Consider the following 26,362-nt stretch of genomic DNA (forward strand, 5'->3'; position numbering starts at 1 on the left):
CAGTACACTCCCATGTACGCTCATTGTCAGATTGTGTTAATCCCCGTTGTAATACAAACAGCAAACTCCCATGTATGCTCATTGTCAGATTGTGTTAATCCCCGTTGCAATACAAACAGCACACTCCTATGTACAATCATTGTCAGATTGTGTTAATCCCAGTTGCAATACAAACAGCACATTTCCGTGTATGCTCATTGTCAGTGTTAATCCTCACTGCAATACAAACAGCACACTCCCATGTACGCTCATTGTCAGATTCTTCAGCAAGGCAAAATTGCAAATGAGGCCAGATCAAGCATAGATGATGTGACCATGATATTTTGCACCAATCTGATAAGTCGTATGAAAAACCTAATTAATGGAAATATGTGGTTCACACAACCACAGTCACAATGTTCTTATCCAAACTCAGCATGTCACCATTGTACAAGTCAAAGTGTGTCTGTTACCAGTGGGTAGAGAATTATGCTGGTATCTGACACACTGAAAAGAAATCATTTTAATTCCTTGGATCTTGGATTCTGTCATTTAGATGTTTAGAGATTTATTTAATCTTTAATGACTAAGGAAGCAGACATCATGCTGATGTCAATGGCCTCTTGTTGCTATCTGAAATAGTCTGATGGACAGCTGGACTGGCTGGTCAGTGACTGGATTGGCAGCATATGGCACAAAAAGGGTTATAAAATATGCAAGTGAGGGCTTACAGAACTAAGGCCATGCTCAGACATGCAGGGGTACTTGTGCCAAGTCTGTTTTGGAGAGATGTCATGAATGTTAGGATATAATCTGTCCAGAAGCCAGCAACTGCAATATTGCCTACTGAACTAATCTCCTCATTTCAACTCGAGCAGTGCAAGTCATTGCAAAATGGTCATCTCTGGGAACTGACTGTTATTGCAGGCACAGTTTTCATTATTACAGATGGGGGAGGAGCCATTGTAGCATCTCCCACTATATTGACTGATGTCTGACCACCCAGAGCAATCATTGCATGGTTTAGACGAGGAACACTTTGTACAAGAATGGCGTGTCTTGTTTGTGCTCACTGACCATAGGATTCTGGTACTTTCAGCATTCAGTTGTCAGTGTGCAACTGAAATGACTAGAAACAAAAACAATGGGAAATAGCAACCCATAAGTATTCACAATAAAAATAACACACTTTTTAATAAACAAATAAAATAGTTCAAGCAGTCCACAAACTGGAAAAAAGTTCATTATTTTTCACTATAATACAAAATTAACATTGCCGATATCTAGCAAATAACTTAATAAACATTTAAGATGGATGGGAAGAAAGCAAACTAACTTCCGATGGATAACAAGCAGCAATGTGGTGCAATGATGACTGCATAGTTGCAAAACTTTAACTGGTAAACATCTGTACATGGGTGGCCATTTATCAGTGGTAAGGAGAGGTAATTAGTGATTCTTGCTTCAGTCTTTGTGAAATATAGAGTTTCTCTTTCCAAGGTTGCTTATATCAAGAGATTGCAGGTTTTATTTTCCTAACATTGTCATGGAGAAGATATTTGATGGAGAGAAAACATTTCATTAGAGAAGGTATTTGATGGAGAGAAAACATTTCATTAATACATTATGTTTTTCTGATAATATTTTCCCAAACACAATAATGTTGGAAAAAAAGATCTGATATCTCTAAAAACTGGCAAACTACGAATTACCAGTTTAAGCTGAGCAATATAATGTGATCAGGTAAGTATGCTCAGAGAAACATAATTAACCAAAATCTTAACTTTCTCCAACAAATGTATTATCCAATCACATTAACAATAGGAGAATAGGTAAGAGAAGGAGGAAATGTCTGTGTACCCAACTTCTACCATTGGTAACCTCCTAGAAAGAATGGCTGGATTCCACATGAAGCCAAAATGCTTTCCTGTTATGAAGACACCACAACTGACAACAGACAGTACTGCTGCACAGGAAAACAATATTCACATAGGAGAAAATATAGAGTTAACTATCGACAAATCCAACAAAAGCCCCAAATCCACTAGCGAGGAGGCTGTGCCATCCTCATATGGTGTGGTGGTCATCATGGGATACAGCCACTCAACACAACAAATCCAAGTCTCATCTCTGTGATCCTAGATCTCAAATATAAAAACTCATTAAGATTCCATATATATGCAAACCAGCAGCTATTTTTATATCTTAGATATAAAAATGCAGACTTGATGAGACCACTGCAATCTCATGCGTGGAAATCCTTGCAAGGATTATTTTATCCTGTTATAATTCTAAATACACCAAGCATATCACCCACTTCAGCCATGGCAAAATGGAATAGGGGTTTTATCCTTGCAAATGACAAATATTTCATAGTTTACTAGATGACATAAAAGCGACCCAAAAAATAATTCATCTCCTTTACTAACACTGAACTTACCCTGTGTTGTTGGAGGATGTTGTCTACATAGGCCACATTCTCTGCTGATGAAGCCAACCAGTGACAATGCTAGATTTATATCCCAAGTCAAATAAAGACTACCAATGCTAGATCTAACAGAAAATGTTGCCACAATTTTATGTGCAAGGTTTGAGGTGGCATAGAAAATATTATCATCCACTTAAAACAGCAGGGACATCATATTCACTGCTGCAATGTTTTTATCTAATGTTGCAAACTTGGTGGTAAATGTCACTGATTGTGTTTGATACCAGCATGACTGCAACACTACTTGTAGCTGGCATTCAGAAAAGAAAGCTTTAGAATTGCCTGGATAACAGATCTCCTTGATAGATGGCCTAATATTTCTCTATCTTTGCTGACAGCAGCAACAGACAGATGGAGATTAATCCTCCTCTGACTAGCCTTCACCTAGTAGGCTTGGCCCTCAGTTGGCAATGCTGAGGATTCGGAAGTGCAACACACACACTATATTCATTGACAGTCACTGCCCATTCCATTCCAGAGTTGATTAAGTGAAGTCATCAAGTGCTATCTCAACACTTGCTGTGGGAGTTGTCTTGATCACTACATTGACGTGCAGAACATTTCTGTTTGCACGGATGGGGCCCTGCCATTGTCTCTAACTGCTTCATGATATTTCTCTGCCAGATAAGCTATGAACAAAAAACTCACTGGCTTAATCAGTGGAATGGACAGCTAGAGAATATGAACAGCTGCCAGATGGACAATCTGCTCAGAAATCATATATGCAGAATGTGCAGTAACAAGGATGGAATTGCCAAAGTGATCCAGACATGCACTACAAACAACAGAACTAGCAGTGATGGCTTGGTTAAGTGATGGTTTGGTCTTTGGACACTGGTCTGGAGATATGACTAGCCAGATGCCAAGGCTGTCAGCTTGGAAAGTGCCAATACAGAATGTGCAGCAAAATGGATGGAAAAATGAACAGAGTCCCAGTATGTAGCATGGCACACTAGTGTGATCAACATTAAGTTTTTAGTCAACATGTATGGTCAGCAGGATGGCTTGAATGGCTAACTGACAACCATATCTGCAGTGTCCAGTATGGAAGGATGCCAATATGGATCATCAAAATCCAAATAATATCCCATGCACCTAGACCTACATGGTGCCAAGGCCATGCCTGGATATGTGGTGGGTGACATGAGGTAACTACACTGCTAAAATAAGGAAAGTGATTCTCCCTTTAATTCTAAGCCACTATCGGAAATTACTTTGCTTTCTCTCAACCAAGACTTATCTCTTTAAACGTTTTCACACAATTGTGGACTAAATCCCTTCCAGCAACTTTACATACACATTGCAGTTAAAATATTCAATGAACAATCTATGCAAGTGAGACAAGTATTATGCTGACCCTGGCACACAATGTCATCATTTAATCTGAAATGACAAGGACGAAACAGATATCAGAATAACAACCCAAAAGTGTTCACATATGATAATAACAATGCTGGAAGAATCATTTGTACAAAAGAAACATGTTTCATTCATGTCCACATTAACTTTTGCATTAAGTCATCAGTTAATCTAAAATGCACATGAACAATAAAAAACTCTTAAAATAACAACCCCAAAGAGTTCAAGTATAACATTTAACACAAGTAAACAATACATGCAAGTGTGCACAAATAAACAACCAACAATGAGCAGCAATGGTATCAAGTTGGAGCACACGGTCAAAATAAACCACAATGACAAAAGATTAATGTAAATATGGATCAAACATCAAACAAAATGGTCAAAATATGTAGCAATTACATTAATATGCCATGCAATACTGCTCCTTTTTGGACAGATGGGTTGAAATCACAAAAGATATTCAAGAGTTTTAGGACATCTTGCAATACTATGTTAATAGTACTGTTTGATAGCTTAAAACGTCATGTTGATAGGTAGCACTTAGCAATAGTAAGGAAAGTAATGTGTTCCATTTTTCTATGTGGTATAAAGATGGAAAAAATTAATTTTTCAACCTTTCAGGAGGGATGGGTTTGAGCCTGCAGACTTTATTTTGCTAACATTAATGTGAGCAGGGAATGTATTCAAAGAAGAAAATACATCTTTGTTGGTACTTAAATTTCTGGATTGGTCTGAAGTGGTCCCACTATTTCCACATAATGATCATGGTTCATTTATCCCTTAAATTTGTTTCTTGCAGGAACCACAAAATCATTAACAGTAATTCTGCTGCAAAACTTTGGTATAATCAAGAAATCTTGCAAAGTCACAATAGAAAGAAAAGTATATTATTGTGATCTACTTCTATCCACAGTTAGAGGCATCCCTCTCAGTAAATTTACCCAGCATGTCTCATGAAAATGCAACAGTATCAGAAAACTAAGCTAAATAAGAAAATGTAATGGAATCACCAAATCATGAAAAGTAGATAGCTGGGATGCCCTTTTAACTGTAATAAGCAGCAAGGGCAACCATCAAGTTTCCTTCTGTACATACAGCAGAGTCAGAGTAACTGTGCTTAATGCAAAAACCTAAGACTGACACCTTATCCAACAAAAACAAAGACAATACCACCAAGAAACTGTTTGGCCTATGCTTCATACACGACAGAAAATGGCATCCAGGACACACAGAAAATAAATTCACAGTATGGCACCTCTTCCCAAGAGCATTTAACACAAAAACACCACAAGTTTATGTCACTCTTATTTATACATACATTAATTTACATACATTAATTCCAAAATGCTCTGTAACTCCTCTCCCACTGGCTCCAAGGACACCAAAGGAAAAGCTCTCTTCCACAATTATCCTGAGCTTGTACTTCCATTTCAACTCAATCTGAATTAAAAAAAATGAAAATGTTGCTACTTTATATTTATTTATTTTTAAAGAGCAATTACAAAGTCAAGGAAAGTAAGGGGGACAGAGAGAGTATTGTTTGCAACAATTATACATGTTTCTGAGGATACAAGACTATTTTTAGCATTGCATATTTGCATTAGGAGAGGATAGAGTTACAACTGCTCTGTAGTGAATGCAAGTAATTGTCTATACAGGTCAGCAAATCTCAAGGAAAATCAAGAAGAAATATTAACTATTTTATTATGCACTATGAAAGGATACAATAGCAGCTGACTGACTTAATTAGTGTCGTGATACCTGAAAGAATGGCCTTGACATCATTTATGAGGCTGCATCATTAATAAAACATTTCTGTAACTAATTCAGGTTAAATGAAAATTGTCTCTTCAATTAAACCAAAACTATTGTTGTTTATTCATCTCTTTGTCCTCTGAAGCAGCTAAAATGCTCAGCCTTAAGTTCACTACTGAAAATCATTCTTAAATTAAATTTGTAGCAAAGCAATTCATCCGCTTTTCTTCTGCTTTTACTTCACACAATAACTAATGAATGTTCTACAATGATTTAATGTTTATTCAAGTAAATTGTTATCACTCTTATGATATGATGTCACTGAAAAGGGATCAAACATACCAACTTTGGAAGTGGGCAGATATCTCCATGTTTATTATACAGACCCTCAACTACAAGAAATCTCCTTGTGGCTTTTGCCTTCTTAGGATTCTGTAAATAGAAATGGATAAATAAGAATGAATGTGAATAAGAAATGAAATATCTCATTTTGTACACCACTGTGTTGTGGGTCTTTTATTTGTTTTAAAAACTCATTTATCAATAAATGAATATCATAATTTTAGGAAACCATTAACTCATTTCCCAATCCATATCAACCATTCAATCAATCATTAAATCATTCAATCAGAATAAAAAATATGTGAAAGAAATCAATAAATCAATCAATTTACTAATTCATCAAACAAAGATTTCATTAAACATTATCTCTTGCCTATGCAGTGTTACATTATAACATAATTACTGAGACCACATCAAAAACATCACTTTTGTTTCGCCACATTGCTAATGCAGGCAAGATAATTAATGCAGTGATTTTGACAGATAAAAGACTGTGACTAACAAATGTTACTCCAGATTTGGAAATATTACTGGAAATTGACAAATGCAGGAATAGTAGTCGGAACCTTTTGAAGGAAGGCCTCGAGTCAAGTCAAGTTTCATGATAGACAGGCCAGTGATACTAAATAGATAACTGATTTATCAATATGCAAGACCTGGAGTCAAAAAAGGTATTATGATAGACAGGCCAGTGATACTAAATAGATAACTGATTTATCAATATGCAAGACCTGGAGTCAAAAAAGGTATTATGATAGATGGGCCAATGATAATAAATAGATAACTGATTTATCAATATGCAAGACCTGGAGTCAAAAAAGGTATTATGATAGATGGGCCAATGATAATAAATAGATAACTGATTTATCAATATGCAAGACCTGGAGTCAAAAAAGGTATTATGATAGATGGGCCAATGATAATAAATGGATAACAGAATTTTTGAATAAATAAAACAACACCCAAAAGACATAAGCAAACAAACAAAAACAGGATTGTATGTTCTAAATAGCTGATAAGGATAATTACTGACCTTTTGATCCTCTGCCTGTTGTTCTAATAACAGCCTCTCCAAGTCTTCCATATCATTGTGTTTGAAATATTTTATCAAACTACGTGAGGCTACCAGTCCCTTCTGGATGGCAAAGCAAACACCTTCATCACTGAAATAAAAATACAACTAGAACAACTAGATTATTTCTGGTTACTATGCAAATTAGTCAGCATATAGACCATTTAGTTCTGGTTACTATGCAAATTAGTCAGCATATAGACCATTTAGTTCTGGTTACTATGCAAATTAGTCAGCATATAGACCATTTAGTTCTGGTTACTATGCAAATTAGTCAGCATATAGACCATTTAGTTCTGGTTACTATGCAAATTAGTCAGCATATAGACCATTTAGTACTGGTTACTAAGCAAATTAGTCAGCATATAGATCATTTAGTTCTGGTTACTATGCAAATTAGTCAGCATATAGATCATTTAGTTCTGGTTACTATGCAAATTAGTCAGCATATAGATCATTTAGTTCTGGTTACTATGCAAATTAGTCAGCATATATCATTTAGTTCTGGTTACTATGCAAATTAGTATATAGATCATTTAGTTCTGGTTACCATTAGGAGTGAAACGATTCATCAACATATAACAATACATCAATACTTTTGCTCTAACAATACACACATATATACAAGGGATGGGGAATCGATACAAAACAATACTTATCATATGCAAGTGATTTTAGTATTCAGTAGTCATGAATAATTATTACTAGTTTGCCTCATTATTCTTTAAATTTGAATTCATCTGAAACAGCTTTTGCAGTCACTGACACTCACTTTTGTTAGTAAAAATGAAAAAGACTATTGAGAATACTTGCTCAATGTCTACAAATGAACACAAAGTAACATGGTTCATAATCTGTTATCCCCTCCATGCTCATTATCTTAACCCAGCATCATGTTCAGCATAAAGGATACATTCTAAATGTGTTCCACATGTATAATGAAGTACTTTTCTCATCATTAAAAACCACTTTTATGTGAAGTTTCCACACAGAACTGTATCTTGCCTACTTAGGTCAATTTGAAAGCTACCAGAGTGTCACTCAGTGAAATATGTTACATTGAACTCTCACTGGTGGTTACTGCTTGTTCTGGTCCAAATTAAACAATAACCACCAATCAGAAATTAATGTAGTTTATTCTCTGCAGGACAAACAGGAAGTATTGGAAAAGCAACAGAGAAACTGCATGCAAAACTCATTAATAAAGTACTTAAATGAGATGCTGTCAGGGTGCTCAATTGTGTGAATCGTGCAAAACTTTTTAAAAATTCTTGCACTTGGAAAATAGAGATACGCAAGAATTCCCACAAATTAAAGTCCCACATATAAAAATGTGCTCCGCAAAGTATACAATTTTTATTTAACAAATCTTGTTGTAACATTTGCTTTTCAGGTAGGCAGCTGTTTTCACACGTCGTGGTTCTTCAAGCATTACATGGATGGTTGTTAAACAAAATTCGATTGTCACATTGTGCCCTGGAATAAGCATTATTGTGTAGTTTGAACCTTCCATCAATAAAGTTTTTAAATGCATGTTTAAAATGCGGGCTACCTATAAAACCAAAAATGTCTGATTCCGGATGTGGTTCATCTTTTCAGATTACAATTTTGTTACAACCAACATAAGACTTTGATTTTAAAAAAATATTCTACAATATTTGAAAATGACAGTTGTGAGATTCTGTGTGCTCATGCCACTAGCAATCAAAATCGTTAGTCCCAGCTCAAATGTCAGCAACACATTAGTTTTATCATCTTTCAGCAGATTAAAGACAATGATTTTAATACTCGCAATTTCTGAGAAATTTAATAATTTTCAAATCGATTTCATGCAGGTATAACTCATTTTAACGACATTTAAGTTTGCTAGCCCATCCTCTAAGTGGCTATGCTTTAACACCACCATAGTGGATTCTTGTGATCCTAGATTGGTTTTCATACCTTCCATATCAAAAAAGATATGGATATTGAGCTATCTGTGAAACAAAAAGTGTACTAGACGAATCAAATCCACTTAGTATTTGCATTGTCTCAATAAATATATTTATGGCAAGCAACCAAATGATCCATACTGCAACCTCCTAATATTCTGGTTATAACTTGACAACTTTAACTCATGATCAGTTCAGTTACGACTCAATTACATAATTGTTTTGGGCATTGTGGAGAAAAAGTCTCTGGTTATTCCCAACTTTCATCAATGTTTGCAAAATTCAAGGACTTTTCACGGTCAGGGAAAAAAAAATGATCATTTCTCCCAACTTTTTCCAGACTTCCCAGTAGCGTGGCAACCCTGAAAGAACCATGGTCACTCCACTCAAAGCAGTGGGCCACTTGCCTCTTGCTTATGACAGATCTGCAATTAGGTGTATCAACAGTGACAGATGCCTTGTACAATCAACATACTGTACAAATTAGTAAATGGGCAGTGTATAAAAGTACTCTTGCTCATCAGGAGAAAGTACTGGATAGTTCATTATTGATTCGACAAGTTTTGAAAGGTATAGCAGGGTTAGGAAGTTTTATCATCCTCCTCCAAGGGATTGATGATGCCACAATGAAAACAGAAAAACTAAAAATGACCACATAAACAAATGAACTTAAATTGTACCATCTTAACCGAAAATGCCATTCATATCCTGATTTTTATATCAATAAATAGTCTCATTTATTCACGCAACAAATTATGATGTCCAAAGTAGAGCAGGCATTAGAGTAATCCATACCAGAAGATAACATCTCCCCTCTTGGAGTATGCAGGTATAGCACTGGCAATGGTAGCAAATCCATAAGAGTAAAGAATAGCTTCCTCACAGTGCATGAACTTGGCTAGCCTGTCCTCCAGCTCAAGGTGAACATCTGCAATTATAAAAGTAACAGTAACAAGACGAAAATGATCACAAGAACAATAAGACCTCTGTCAAAGGGTCACAAATCTGACAAAATATCTCACATGTCAGTGACAAACATACAGCTGTATGTCAGTCATAATCATTTACCGAGTTTATTTAAGCAAGATCCTTTTCCAACAACCATAAACCCAGAAAAGCTAATCCTATTGTTCCCAATGAAACAAACTCTACTCTTCAGGCCATGATTATGATGGCCATGATTATAATGTCTTTAAAGTTTCAACTTAATCCTTAAAGTTTCTGAAAGTATTTGTACACACAGGATTTAATGAGAAATGCAAATTGCACAAAGAAAGCATGGAAGTAGAGAATGATATCCAGATGGACAAATAGAACAAAACAATTCTCTGACTAAAGTCTAATATCAATGTAAACAAAAATCCATTGCAAATTCTTGGAGTGATACAACTGTGAGACAAATACATGTCAACTTAAGACAGCACTGATTATTTACAGCAGCTGCAAGTACCATTTTTATAAGACTTTGGTATGAATCAGCAGGGGTTCGAACCTGTGACCTCCTGCAACTGAGGTGGACATTCCAACCATTTAGGCCACCAGAGCGTTTGGCTGCAGACAGGTGTGACTAATGTTGAATTAATGGATGGAAAACATGCACTGCAAGAATTCTGTATTCAAATGAAAATACTGTAGCTGAAACATTAGACTTTTGTTAAACATGTAGCTTTACTAAAAGGAAAACTTAAATGTGTTAACAGAGCACAGATACCCCACCAAAGTACCTGAAAATAACCAAAATGCAAAACTTAACTGATGTGTGACAAACTGACAGGTAAAATGATAACTCTGTATGTCTCATCAATGTCACAGTTAAATCAGTAACGAACCAATTTTTCCTGGTAAAATGTTTCTTCAAGAATACTTACCCAATCATAATATCTTAGGAGAACTACTACCTCACAAATTTAGCACTCCCAGATACTACTATTGTTTGCTAGCTAAAGGGACCAAAAAGTTGTCAAGCAGAGTGATCTTCCTTAAGGTATAAGACCATGTCAGCAAAGCCTAAGAACATGGATGTAACTCCGGGAAGGCCGGGAGGGTGTATGTATATTATGATTGGATAAGTACTATCAAACATATTTACTCAGAAAAATTGATTTCTTCTTTAAATACATTATCCAATCATAATACTTTAGGAAAATAGATAAGAGGTGGAGGGAGGTACATCCCATTATCCCGGAGATACCAACTTCAGTTTCCTAAATATGTGAGACAGTGTCTAGGTAACCCAACTAGAGGGGATTTGAAGATGTCATTCCTTGGGAAAGCATGCACTGCTGGTTTCCTACAAGGATGGTAGTAGGTGGGCTCCCCAGCGTTCCATACTTGCACCAGTACATACTGTTATCTTGAGCAGTTGTAGTGATAGATGTATACCTGCCAAGAGCCAAGTTGCCCCAATTCTGCAGCTGGTGCCTCAGCTGTGTGCAGATGGTGCGAAGATGGTCGATTGGGGAAACTTAGGACTCAAATTAAGGCAGAAGAATCACTGCATTGGGCACATACCAAGGCGACCCAGGACTATGAGGTGCGCTGCCTCATTCAGCAAGCCTAGTAAGCAAAGGAATACCCATGCTGATTGAATTCCTCGAAAGTAAAGGTGCTACCATCGTTCAGATTTCCATGCCCGAACTTGAGGGGGACAAAATATGTTGTTATGTATTGAACTCTATGCCTAGAGAACAAGTTGTTCAGATGGTACGAAGTCTTTCCCTGTTGATGAGAAGACCAGATTGGTAACAAGGGTTATTATGTCTTGTTGGATCTAACTCACTGAGTTACTGCAGGATGTTGCCACCATAGAAATAGTCTCGACATGCACTATTACTCGATTCATCAGATAAGTGAAAACCCAGGGGCTGATGTTGAGCCCCATTGGGAATGCTCTATATTGCTATACAATGTTGTATGCAAATTGTTGGAACGTCCTGGAAGCCTTGTGAACAGAGACATGAAGGAATGCACTGTTTAAATCCACACGGACACCTAAGTCTCCCTCATGGATGGCATTCAAAATGCCCTGTGGTGTTTCCATCGAGAACCAAGGGGCATGAATGAATTTGATTGAGGGTGCTTAGTTCGATGACCAGACAATATTTATGAAATTCAATGACTTTTCAAGGTCAGGAAAAAAATTATCATTTCTCCTGACTTTTTCTGATTTTCTGGTAGTGTGGTAACCCTGTCCCCAAAAGTAGCAATATCACTGTCAAATGCTGGGGTTTCCAAATGAAAGACTGGTGTGTGGCAAAGGTAGAACGGCCAACAAATTGAAGATGAAGGCAAATCAGAATGTCTCAAACTCTCCCAGACTGCGGAAGCAATTGAAGATGGACTCTTCAATTTTGTCATAAGATCAACAGATGCTGGAGCTCTGGACCAAGTTGTTGATGGAGTACGAGGAGGACAAAACTCTGGGGAACAAAGGTGGAAAATGTCCTCAATGAAGACTTTAGTCTTCCTGTGCCAACAAATTGAAGATGAAGGCAAATCAGAATGTCTCAAACTCTCCCAGAATGCAGAAGCAACTGAAGTGGACTCTTCACTACTGTCATAAGATCAACAGATGCTGGAGCTCTGGACCAAGTTGTTGATGGAGTGCGAGAAGGAGGACAAAACTCTGGGGAACAAAGGTGGAAAATGTCCTCAATGAAGGCTTTAGTCTTCCTGTGCCATCGGATAATGTAGAACTGATGACAACACTGGAGAACAAGCAACATCATCTTGGTTACATGAGGTAAGGCTAAGGTCCCCTGTAATGCTTGCAACTTAGCTGATGAAGAGAGACAATGTCTGTTGCTCACTAAATTCGCAGAATGCCCTGAATTAGAAACCATGACTTCAAGACAGTAAAGAGTCTTTTCTCTTAGCACAGTGTAGAGAAATTGCGATGTGACATATGTTCAGGCATGAGAAAATATTTGTGGCATCATGCTCAACGAGTGTCTCAAGGTATTATGAGGGTCAGACTGGTCCCCGCACATGTCTGCAAAAGTATGGTTCGATGTACTGGAAGCCAGACTGTTAGTGATTGAGCCCATAATACTGATGTGATCCCTAGTATATTGCCTAGGCCAGTCAAAATGGAAATAGGCCATCCAAGTGGGGAGGATATCATTGGGATCATCAGTTTGGGATGGAGATGGGATGTTTGATCCATGTAAACTGTCTGTATGTCTGCTGAGTGAGAGAGAACTTGGCTGTTTATTAGCTGTCATGTGCTGTTCCGCAATAGGAATCAAGACAAACCCCAAGGAGGCAAGGTAAATGAATCTTCACTAGCCAATGTTCTGGTATGCTGACCCTATCTACACCCTGGCAGATCAAGCAGATATTTCTGTGCTTTGGGTCTGTGAATTTCATTGGATGTTGTGGTAAACCACAGCATCCAATAAAAATTAAATTATTCAAATCTGAACACTGTTCCTACATGAATGAGATAAGAGGTACATACATACAACCTGAATGGATTCCACTGCCAGTCTGCATTTGTACTTTTCACTCAAATATGCCTGTAATGGCTTCTCTCTGGTACATAGCCATACTTCAATTGTTAAACTTACAAAGCAGCCTTTTGAAGCCCATTGCCTCCACCATTTTCGGCCAATGTCCAATGCACTGCTGTTACATGCTACTGGTTAGCTGGCATTACATGCTAATGAAGGCAACTCATGCAATCCAACAGATGACACTAGGACAGAGCACTAAAATATCTGCTTGATCCACCAAGGTGTAGTCAGAATTAACATACTGGAAACTTAGCTAACGAAGGTGAGGAAGAGGGAGTTGCCAAAAAAAGCAGGGGCCTGTGATGGTGACTCAGAGCTGTTCCTGTGTGTCTCAATGTCCAACACTTCGTGGTTGGAGGGTAAGTGGATTTATCTTGCTTGTCTACCAGAAATTCTCATACTGAGGAAAAGTCAGCATGCAAACTGGTGATGTCTTCATCTTTAGTTGTGTGTTTCTGCACTTTGCCCAAAGTTCTAATCTGACAGATAAATAGAACAAAATGGAACAAAATGTATACAACTGTAACCCTGCACCTGTCTTTTAGAATGCAATGTCAGTACAGGGCTAAATCATAAAAAGTTGACCCAGAAATTGCTAACAGAATGTCTAATAAAACAATGAAGCATACAGTTAAAATATAATGAAATTATCATTTGTAAGCAGGAAGGGCATATGGTCCTGCACATGTGATGTTAGAATGCAGTTTGAGTGCTAAGTCACAACAAATGATGGTTACCTGGAAAAAAAGTGATATTAGACAATTACAGATTGTTACAATGCTACCTGTAGGGATGGTCAAGGATGCCATGTACAGGCTGAACCACTGAAGCATGGTGTTTCAAAGCTAAAGATGCCTTGGTAAAGGAAACTCACCTGTATGTACCTGAGATGACAGAAGTATACACAGATAAGGAGTTTCTTAATGGCATAAAGACCTGCACACATATAAATATTGTAGCCGAACCTATCTTGTGAAGTAGCATAGGCTACCCATGCTAGTAACCAAGTGCTCTTTAAATGGAATGCTTATGCAGATAAACATGACTCAAATGTTGCCATTAGAAACATGCATAAGCATGAATAAACCATTGAAAGCCAACCTGTCTTTGTCCAAATAGAGTGGAAGCAATACAGAAATGTACACAAGTATCTACATTACACACAAAAAAACCTTCACATAATAGGGAACTGAGGCACTGTTATAGATATGTATGAAGTAGGTGACAACATCCATTATGAGGCAATTACCTGAAAGAAAAGAGTCTTACACATCACCTGTACAAGCAAATAAAATCAAAGTTGGTGCCTGGACACAACAAATCCCATGTAATAGAAACTCTGTTCCAGTAAAACATACCTAGGACCAGGGAAGGCACTTCTAATGTGGGGTACTCACCCATAGATGCAATTTAGAATTTTCTTATTATTTTAGCATGAACATTATGAAATCAAAGTACCCTTGCATATATTTTTTTAAAAACTGCCTTCCCTGGGTACCATGTATGTTTAAATGGTACAGCCCTCAGGATAAGAAAAGAAAAAGTTGGAAATATAGATGGAGTATACATTCCTTAGAAGTGAAAAACTCCTCCAACGTTTAATGGTATATCTTTCATGTAGATTCTGGCTTTTGTGAGGTTTCTCATGGCGAGAGCATGCATCTTGGTACAAGCAGAAGTAGTAACTAAAATGTTCTTAGGCTCTGCCTCAGAGTCTTAAAGGGAGATCAGTCTACCTGACTACCACATAGGTTGGCAGACAACGTTTAGCTCCCTTTAGCTAAAATTCATATCTGGGAGGGCTGGATTTCCCAGGTATTATCATTGGGTAATGTATTTAATGAAGAAATAGCAATTTTTTTTAATACAAATCCAAACATTTGAGCTCACCCATTGTCCCATAAAATCCCCTTGGTCCACATGATCCCACTCCATACTTCCGCAAAGATTTAATTGTCACTGCCTGTAACAAAGATGCAAAGCAATGGAATCTGGTATAATTACATTACCCATCCCCGCACTATGAAATGAGACCCTTCCTTAATAACAACCATATCAATTTTTTCCATTCACTTTTTATGCATTAATAAAAATTATCCCCAGGTACAAGACCAGCTTTTTTTCATAATCTTGAGCATAAGTCCAGAGAGAGATCTATTTCATGACAATATTTTTTAACGTTGCATGGTTCATTCCAGAGTAACCTTTCAGTGACTCTCTAAAGTTTCCAAATATTACGCTCTTGCTTACTGAAATTTAACTTTGTCCACATGTTGTATTGTTTATTACTGCATAAATGGGAACATATCAAAAGCAAAGCTCAAAATGTAACTAATTAGTGCACCACCACAACAAAGGGATACTATTCCATCTGGTAACAAGATGTGTTATGTACGATTGGATCAACCCAATTTTATCCTATTTTCTTACTTTATTCATTACTTTCAGAAAAATAGTAAACAACAAGTCTGAATTTAAGTGATACGTCTCTATTCAATTTTAATGATCATATTCTGGTAGATCAATTCAAAAGTATTGAAATTAAAAAAGGAGTTTTCCAAAGAATTCAAATACTTTTTAAAAATACCAAACTTTTTCAAAGTCTAAGTTCAAGGATAACCTTAGTTTCAAAGATTTTTCAAGGCTGTGTGAACCACAAGAGGGAAAAATATCATGATATTCCACTGCTGTATCACAAAAGATATGCATATCACCAATATATAACGAAAACTAGATTGTATTCAAAATCCAGATAACTAAAGTGTTCATTCATCCTTTAAAGGCTCTGTTTGCAAAATACTATGCTTGCAATGTGGATTCTTGAGTCATGTTCCCATTTCATGAACTGTGTCATTTATCTGTGAATGCAGATATACAAATCTGTCCAAAAAATTATCTTCCATTGTTACCAACATGATTAAAATTATAGTATTTTGACCCATTAATTTCTACCAAATAGGTCCAGGAAAGAACTCCAAATATAGTGAACCTTTTGCACACTGTTACCATAGTCAACAACTGTAAATTTCCAATAAATAGATGCACCAATGAATGAATAGATGGAGGGTATTAAAAATCCCTGAAGCATGTTTTAAACTAGATAATGTTTTCATTAGGTACAAATGCCTGATTACAATGACTTAACTACAAAACATGCTGACAGACAGACAAATTGACAAACATAGTTAACAATCTATGTCCTTTCCACATTTACTGCAATCCTCAAAAGAATGTGGGGAATAATTATTTAATAAGGATTATAACAAGTCCTTGTTTATTTAACACATTTCCCTTACAAATACAGATATATTAACACATCCTTTTCTATTTCAGATATTTCCTTCACACGTACAGAAATTTGAACAAATCCATATGTATTTAAAATGCTGCCTTAATACATACAGAAATCTGAAAAAATCCTTATCTATTTAAAATGCTGCCTTCATACATACAGAAATTTGAACAAATCCTTATCTATTTAAAATGCAGCTTTCACAAATACAGAAATTTGAAAAAATCCTTATCTATTTAAAATGATGCCTTCATACATACAGAAATTTGAACAAATCCTCCTTTAAGATATTTCCTTCACACATACAAAAGTATGAACAAATCATTATCTGTTTAACATATTTCCTTCACACATACAGAAATATGAATAGTAATATAATAAGGATTCTAACACAAATCATTCATTATTTTAGGTACTCCCTTCACACATACAAAAAAATGAATAGTAATAGTAATAAAGACAATAACAAGTCCTTCATTATTTTAGGTACTTCCCTTATGCATACATAAATATGAACAGTAATACAATAACGACTATAACAAGTCCTTAATTAGTTTAGGTACTTTTTACACATACAGAAATATGAATAGTAATATAATAAGGATTCTAACAAGTCCTTATTTATTTTAGGTACTTCCTTCACACATACAGAAATAGGAATAGAAATCCTACTCGATAACCAAATAATTTCAAACCCACCTCAACGGATGCATCTCCAACCATGCCAAGAAAATTCAGGGTGGCCATATTGATGCATTTTTTACCCCTGATGGTTACATACTTTTCTGCCTTGCTGAAATAATAAAAAAAATGCAGTATCATATAAAATGCCTGTTCATGACAGTTTTCATGGTACTAAAAATATCTGAATCAGACTAGATGTTTGCAACAATGCATCACTATACCTGAATCAGACTAGATGTTTGCAACAATGCATCAATATACCTGAATCAGACTAGATGTTTGCAACAATGCATCACTATACCTGAATCAGACTAGATGTTTGCAACAATGCATCACTATACCTGAATCAGACTAGATGTTTACAACAATGCATCACTATACCTGAATCAGACTAGATGTTTGCAACAATGCATCACTATACCTGAATCAGACTAGATGTTTGCAACAATGCATCACTATACCTGAATCAGACTAGATGTTTACAACAATGCATCACTATACCTGAATCAGACTAGATGTTTACAACAATGCATCATTATACCTGAATCAGACTAGATGTCTGATGTTTGCAACAATGCATCACTATACCTGAATCAGACTAGATGTCTGATGTTTGCAACAATGCATCACTATACCTGAATCAGACTAGATGTTTGCAACAATGCATCACTATACCTGAATCAGGCTAGATGTTTACAACAATGCATCACTATACCTGAATCAGACTAGATGTTTACAACAATGCATCATTATACCTGAATCAGACTAGATGTCTGATGTTTGCAACAATGCATCACTATACCTGAATCAGACTAGATGTCTGATGTTTGCAACAATGCATCACTATACCTGAATCAGACTAGATGTTTACAACAATGCATCACTATACCTGAATCAGACTAGATGTTTGCAACAATGCATCACTATACCTAAGCTTTTTAGTTAATACTAAACACATAGATTTATATTAATACCCATCAGCATCCCAACCTACCCAAGTTAGGTAAACTGGACAGGATTATAAATTCCAAAATCTTTCTTCATATTTGCAGACCACGACCCAATCTTATCTCAAAATCACTGTTCGCTTCAAGACTTCCTTTTCCCTGCTTTAGCAATACTTAAAAACTATTCTCTTTTGTGAAATATATTTTTATAAGCAACCAGTATATTTTGAGAAAATGTAAAACAAGTCATGACATAATTTTATTGCACACTCAGTTACTAGTTCAAACATATGATAGCCCAAACCCACCATTCTGGTATGCACTGGCACAAAATCTTTTAGGCCCTGTTTTCACAATATGATAATTAAAACCAAAGCAATGCATCAAGGTCAAAAGAAAATGAAATTATTTGGCTCTTAAACCTTGTAATGTTTTCTTAAATACCAACCCATGTACAAACCCCGTCACCAAAGCTGATAAGGTATGTCATGCCTGTTCCATGTTCTATATCTGAGTTGTAACCTTGCCATCTCCATATCATGCATCCCAGATGTTTGTATTGGCCAATCAGTCTTAGACTTATAAATACTACTGGCATAATATTACAGTTGGATGCAGTGAAATCATAGATTTGTCTTTACATGTGGTGGCGGAAAACATTTAACTGATTGGGTATCAAATAATGGATGGACTGATGGTGTTCCTGCCATGGAACAAAGCCTATGGATACAAATACAGACAAATTGTCTAATGATGGTGATAAGAGTTGGTTGAAAAGTGCCCAGCATATGGTAAGGGAAGGACTTGTTATTGTTTTTATTTTATTACTACCAGCATATGGTAGTTTAGAATTATCAAAAGAATACTCGTAGAGTGCTTGGCTAGTCAAAACAGACACTTGTGACACCTTCCAGGTAAGATTGAGCATATCTGAGGCCAGTCAAAATAGACACTTTTGACAAAATCTTGTAAAGAGTGAGCATATCTGAAGCCAGTCAAAACAGACTCTTTTGACAAAATCCAGATAAGAGTGAGCATACCTGAGGCCAGTTGAAACAGACTCTTTTGACATAATCCTGATAAGCGATTATCTGTGGCTATTCAAACAAATGATAAAATCCAGATAAGAGTGAGCATATCCAAGGCTAGTCAAAACACTTTTTTGACACAATCCATATAAGAGGGAGAATATCCGAGGCTAGTCAAAATACTCTTCTGACAAAATCCCGATAAGAGTGAGTGTATCTGAGGTTAGATAACAAATTATAAAATCCAGATAAAGAGTGTAACTGACGCCAGAAAAATGGAAACTTCGGACAAAATCCAGGTAAGGCTAAAGACTGAAATATGTCTGAGAGTGTTTCCTTATCTGGAAGATGTGTAATATTGGGGGGGGGGGGCTCCTGATTTCTAATCTGTCTAACAAAATGTGTCCTGAGAAACTATATTTTTGTTGATATCTTCCCTAATTTGCATGTGAGTGTGTGTGTGTGTGTATGTGTGATTTCAATTTTTAATATAGCTTTAACAATTTTTCAGTCATATCGCTAAAATGTCTGCAGTGTGGCAGTTTATAGTGATGTCTAGCACTGGGGCACCATGCCGCAGTCATGTAGCATGATGTCCCACCCAGACAAATTATCCTCACACCTGGCTGACCAGTCCTGACATTAACCTCTTAATGATGAGCACCAAGCAAGTCAGCTGCTAGTACCATTTTTATAAGTCTTTGGTATGACTCGGCCATGGATCAAACCGTCAACTTCTCACATCTGAGGTCGACACATAAGCCACTTAGGCCACCTGAGCAGTCCCGATTTGAAAAAACTTTTAATGCATGTGACAAGTGTGTATATTACTGTAACAGTAGTTTTCAGTAAATATAAACTTCTTGATTCTGAACACAAAAAGACAGCTAAACTGTTCCTGAAAACACTGGAAACTTAAAAAAGTTCAATGCAGGCTGCCATAAAGAAGTATAAAAAAACAATTTTAAAAATTTTCATTTTAAAACTAAATGCCAATTTTGACCCCTATGCACTCCTTGGCTATGCTTTTTCTACCATTACTTCTAATTAATAAAATTACTTGTCCCTTTGAACTTTGTATCCCCCTGATTACGGGGACTGGGGGACACATTATCTTAGCTCAGAGGCTTCTAGGTGCAATGCTTATCATGTATGTCAACTGCATTTACAACAATGTTTCTGTATGTAAGCTTTTTGTTACAGATTAATTTCAGAAGTGCTGAAACAAAAGATAAATATTTTCTACCGCTATTTTTGAATATCATCAAAAACTGGGAAAGGCTGAACATTACCAACATTATGGAGATGATTCAAAATTGTGCAACCAGTAAAACTGACAATAATCAGGGATGGCAGACTGAGGTTAATATGCAGAGCTGGTTGATAAGTTCAGATATAACAATATATAGTTTAGGTATATAAATGATGACTAGAATTGTATTCTTAAATAACAGACCTGTTTATCCTGACAGACTGACATATTGCTATCTATAATTTTAGCCACCAGTAAAATAGTTATCTGTCCTCAATATTTTAAATGTCTTTGATGAACCTCACAAAGAACACATGTACCTGTTTCTACTACACCTGATCCTCAATCAGCTAAGTGCACACTCCCCGATGTACCAACCAGTCTGCACAAACTGGCATATGTGAGTCCATTATCATTGGCATATACCTTCATGTCTAAGACCAATTCATGTTAGCCAGAGTGATCACAAAATCCAATTGTTTTATTTCACTTTATTGCTAGTTAATTGACAACATCAAATTCCTGGAATTCCTTCACTTATCGTAAAGGTCCTTCAGTGTAGTACAAAAGAGCATTCTCAAGACCTTAAGAGATAAAGCTGAAAAGCCTACATATGAACAGAACTCTGTAATGCTGCATATTTGAAGAAAAAGACTTAGCCCTTAAAATAAATACTGTAAATTGATCTGTAGTAATATCCAATATCATTATACCATGTGATGTACATTATAAGGTTTTCTTTGACCTGATTAATAAACAATCCCTGGCTTATAAATCTACGAAACTGCTTGGGCCTCTGTACTTTCTGTAAAGGGTACTACTGATGGCTCATGATGACAATCCCTGGTGTTTTTATTTTACAAGATAGGGAGGAATTGTAAAATGAACATTGTTAACGACTGATATATCATTGTGTGCCTTGCTGTTTTCTGAGAAATTCTTGTTAGATCCAGCCTCAGACTGGCTTGGTCTGGAATTTTCATTTTAATTCACCTTTTTTTGTGAGTGCACATAATAAATTGCTACTGTCATCTTCATTTGTGGGCCACTGAGAAACCTTAAGAGGCTTGTGATGAGTTATTGTGGAATATCCCAATCACATATCAACTTAATATGCCTGTCACTGGTTGTTAGTTCCTGATGTTTCATAAGCTGAATTGCAAAACTGAACCAATTATATACTGTATGGTATGAACATTTGATCAACCATTAGTATTTATCTTTTACCTTGATAGTTAATATATGATACATTACTGTTTGTAAGAGTTATATGGTACATTTTGACTGGTCTTTTATAAAGTACATTTGAAAATTGCATATTTTACTGGAAGATGAACCCCAAGAAATATTATGTGTGTTCAGACTGGTAATAATCTCTACAGGCACATGCTGAGCCCAGCAGACCTTGCCGGGGGGGGGGGGGGGGGGGGGTCAAAGTTTAAATTTTGAGCACTAGACCTAGGGCTTAGCAAATTTTCAGCTTTTATTGTGATTACTTGGAGTTTAATGTAATTAAAAGACAGATGAAGTGAAGACCCAATGCAATGTGCAGCATAGAAAGTGAAACCAGCTGTTTTCAGGAATTGTTTCTCAAACATCCAATGTACTGGTCTACATTTTGGATACAATGTTCTCAAAAACATTTAAATTAACTAATCCAACTAAACTCATACATCTAAAAGGTACTGTCACAGCTCAAGTCAACTCAACTAGGCACTATCAATGAAAGCATAAAAAATATACTCCGGATAGATCTTTACTAACACAGGGTTCTCAAAATATCCAAAGTCATTGATTTTTGACGTTCATGAGCTCATAGCTGGAACTGTTCATTATTCATGATCTTTTTGTCTCATGCTGAATAAAGAGACAAACTTATTAAGTATTTTGTAAAAGACGACAAGCCGACAGTAAGACTGACATGGTCATCACGGATTTTGGTACCAGTGATTCTCCTTCACCATGATATAGAGTGTCCTGAAGTGCACAAGCTTTCAATCCTTACCCTCTATTATTGATTTGTCAACCTGTTCTTCTATCACATGAGCTACGGACTGGTGTTTTGTCTTTGCCCTGTGAGCTTCAACAACAATCGTATGCTCAGGGTTTATCTCATGATGACGTAAGTTACTTTATGCCAAATGGATTTGATTTTCGAGCATCTTTATACTACTCACATATTATTTCCATCTTTAAAATTATTTTCACCCACAGAAGTTCACTTTTCCACTCTTCCTTAAATTTTCTAATAACTTTAGATTTACTCTCCTTCACCTGCGAGCCGACACAAACTTGCTGTGTCTTTGGAGTCTGAGGATCAGACAATTCACCATTGGCAGGTTGTTTCTTTGTGCCACTGTGATTTAAAAGTTAAGATGTATTCATTGAGCACAATGTTCAATAAATCTGTACTGAATGATACAATAATTAATACACCCTAGTTTATGAACATTTTACAGACTCCAGCAATTATTTGCCAATAAAACAAAAGCATGTCCACTTACCATTGGCAACTAAATCACCCTATATTAATGGAAGCAAATAGAATCATATATATTATCAAAAAAATGAATTTTAAAACCTCCGTTGTGTAGCAACTGCAGTCTAACATGGACAAGATAAGTTTACCTGGAAATCTGATGAAACTGTTGACCAAGTGTACAATTTTCATTGCAGCATCAACACATGTCATCTGATTGCAACACACATTTTATATATTGTAAAACCTAATAAAATTATTTATAATGGGCATGTTTTCTTTTTTATTTGATGTTTTATTAATGGAATTATTACTTTATAATCACCGAAAGTAACAGATTTCACGCATCATTGGAAATAAGCGCTGATCATGCTGCAGTCACGTGACACCTCTCTTCTTTGTTACAAAATGCGGGTTATTAAAACTTCATGAATATTCATGAAATTTTCAATCCAATCAGAGGAGATATAAACAGTTTGGTCAGTGGTTGTAGCTCATTCCTATGATATTCCTACATGAAGAAATAATCCCTCAAACTTTATGCAGATTTGACCAAAAGTTTGGCAATTTAAATAAATGCATCATGTATCATCAAAACTGGCATATTCCAAGCTTTATTTTGCAACCAAATTTATATATCGGAAATGTTTATAAACCACAACTAGCACTGAATCTGTAAAACATTTGAATCTTCCCGTGTCGACACTGTTCGCCATATTTGAATTTTCTAAAAGCTGATAACGATGTTAACTTTTCCACAACTGATGTTCCAAAACTAAACTTATTATTAACTTTGTACAAATTGGTGTGCTAAGATGATTTTAAAAAAAATAGTTTTTATCGTATTAACGCTTGTTGTACAGTTAGACAGTTTACAGTTGCAAAATGAACACGCAAAGTGTAGATTTTCATCCACTATAAATAGGTTCAAGTTGTCAATGCTGAAAATATCTGAACTGACATTTTAAGATCAACAATGATCCAATGTATAGCCTCTCATACAGCTACACATTTTAAGATCAACAATGATCCACTGTACAGCACCTTATACAGCTACACATTTTAAGATCAACAATGATTCACTGTACAGCACCTTATAAAGTGACACATTTTAAGATCAACAATGATCCACTGTATAGCCTCTCATACAGCTACACATTTTAAGATCAACAATGATTCACTGTACAGCACCTTATAAAGTGACACATTTTAAGATCAACAATGATCCAATGTATAGCCTCTCATACAGCTACACTTTTTAAGATCAACAATGATTCACTGTATAGCCTCTCATACAGCTACACATTTTAAGATCAACAATGATTCACTATATAGCACCTTATAAAGTGACACATTTTAAGATCAACAATGATCCACTGTATAGCCTCTCATACAGCTACACATTTTAAGATCAACAATGATCCAATGTATAGCCTCTCATACAGTTACACATTTTAAGATCAACAATGATTCACTGTACAGCACCTTATCAAGTGAAACATTTCAAGATCAACAATGACCCACTGTATAGCACCTCATACAGCTACATATTTTGAGATCAACAATGATCCACTGTACAGCACCTTATACAGCTACACATTTTCTTTAATTAAGTAAACTAAATAAACCCCGATTTACTGACTCAATAAAAGATATTAAGATTTTTATTTTGTATACTGAGATCTGATAGCTTCAAATGTCATACTTGCCAAAACAAGAAAATACAAGTCAGCAAACAATAAATGAATGATTTTCTTTTGTTGGAAAATAAAATCTTAAATTTTTTAATGGCAAATTGAGTATGATCACAGAAATGGACAGGAGGATTAGTCTTGGAATCACGACAATTTCTGTCACATTTATTCATTGTTTATTCAATAAATTTAATTCAATTTAACTGCAACAAAATTTATTGTGTAAATTGCTGGATTATAATTGTGTCTGTTCAGTGCAATGCTGCAAGTCAGATGGTTTTAAATAATACAAATAACACCTTCAAAGCTGAAACTGACATTTTTGTTTGAAGCCAATTCTGTAAGAATTTTATCTGTGTTGATAATGGCAACTGCTTTGATTGTGTTTAAAAACATTCTGCTTCAGTCAAGTCTCTCTCTGGGACAGACCATTAAATTTTCTAGGTGGGTGGGGGAAGGTATAAGGAATCTTTTAAAGAAGCTTTAAACAAATGAGGTCTCTTGAAATGTTGGGAAAAAGACTTTACTCTGTGCTTCATTTTATTTGAAAAAAGTATCTTGTAATGAAAGAAAAAAAATCCTGGTTAGCAATAAAATCCCAGTAGTGACATTCACACCCTCCCATGAAAATGAAATGGTTGATTCCTTACCAGACATATTGAGCAGGCACTACTGAATCAGAATCTAGTTGACTCAAAGTTGTGTATATTCAATCTTATGAATACATGCTGTTGTTGACCCTGCGCGCTGCCATTACTGCTGGAGGACTATACATGTGTTCGCATTTCAGTGTAAATTCAGTGTTTTTTGATCTTTTTATTATTTTAAATAGCAGTCATAGTCAAATGGAATTCAACTATCCATATCTTGTAGGATTAATTAATATCTGTAACAATAAGATAAATGTATGCTGCAATGTGTGCCAATCATCAAGATGTCTCTGAATAAAGTCAAAGTGTAAATTTCCTAGAAGTGTCCATCATCTACCTTTCATGATGTATGATGTAAACGTCTTGTGCTATATTGTTTAAACTGCATCTAACATCTGAATTAACTGCAAACAAAAGTATGATGCATAGAAGCCAATCAACCTTTTCTAAACACACATGTAGTGAATATACAAATTTATTTGAAAAGATTTTTAAATGACAAATATATAATCAATATAAAGACAACAAATTCTTCAAACAGTATCCAATCGGAAATCACTATGACATTTGGTCTTTCCATAATTGGTCTTTATGCATTGGCTTTTTAAATATCATTTAATAATGTCAAACAGCCCCACCCCACCCCACCCACATCCCATGGTGAAGAAGTGCAGGATATGTCTGCCAAGTCATGGTGGTGATTTTTAGGCATTTACTCATTTACTCCACCACTGAGCAGCTTCATCACAGAGCAAGTGTGGAGGAGAAATTAAAAATAACATGAGCCGTACAGTGCTGATTTTATTGCTTGGGCTTGGGGGTTTTTTTATATGTTTTTGGAAACCAAATAAAACATTTTTGTATGGTCATGGACAGCACAAAAAAATTGGGTT

General features: G+C 35.9%; 1 protein-coding gene across 1 annotated transcript in view; it reads right to left on the reverse strand.

Annotated features, from left to right (window-relative positions):
• Positions 1–26,362, reverse strand: part of LOC149807269 (serine palmitoyltransferase 1-like) — a 103,376-nt gene that overhangs the window by 62,951 nt on the left and 14,063 nt on the right. Inside the window, exons 4-9 of the mRNA XM_089964262.1 lie at positions 17,435–17,528; positions 15,334–15,406; positions 9,725–9,857; positions 6,960–7,089; positions 5,927–6,016; positions 5,162–5,269 (exon numbers count right to left, since the gene is read on the reverse strand). Coding sequence (XP_089820388.1) covers positions 5,162–5,269; positions 5,927–6,016; positions 6,960–7,089; positions 9,725–9,857; positions 15,334–15,406; positions 17,435–17,528 — 628 coding nt within the window. The remainder of the gene's footprint in view (positions 1–5,161; positions 5,270–5,926; positions 6,017–6,959; positions 7,090–9,724; positions 9,858–15,333; positions 15,407–17,434; positions 17,529–26,362) is intronic.

The sequence above is a fragment of the Sinohyriopsis cumingii genome, chromosome 1, assembly GCF_028554795.1.
Source record: "Sinohyriopsis cumingii isolate HCF-2022 chromosome 1, ASM2855479v2, whole genome shotgun sequence".
Lineage (NCBI taxonomy): Eukaryota > Metazoa > Mollusca > Bivalvia > Unionida > Unionidae > Sinohyriopsis > Sinohyriopsis cumingii.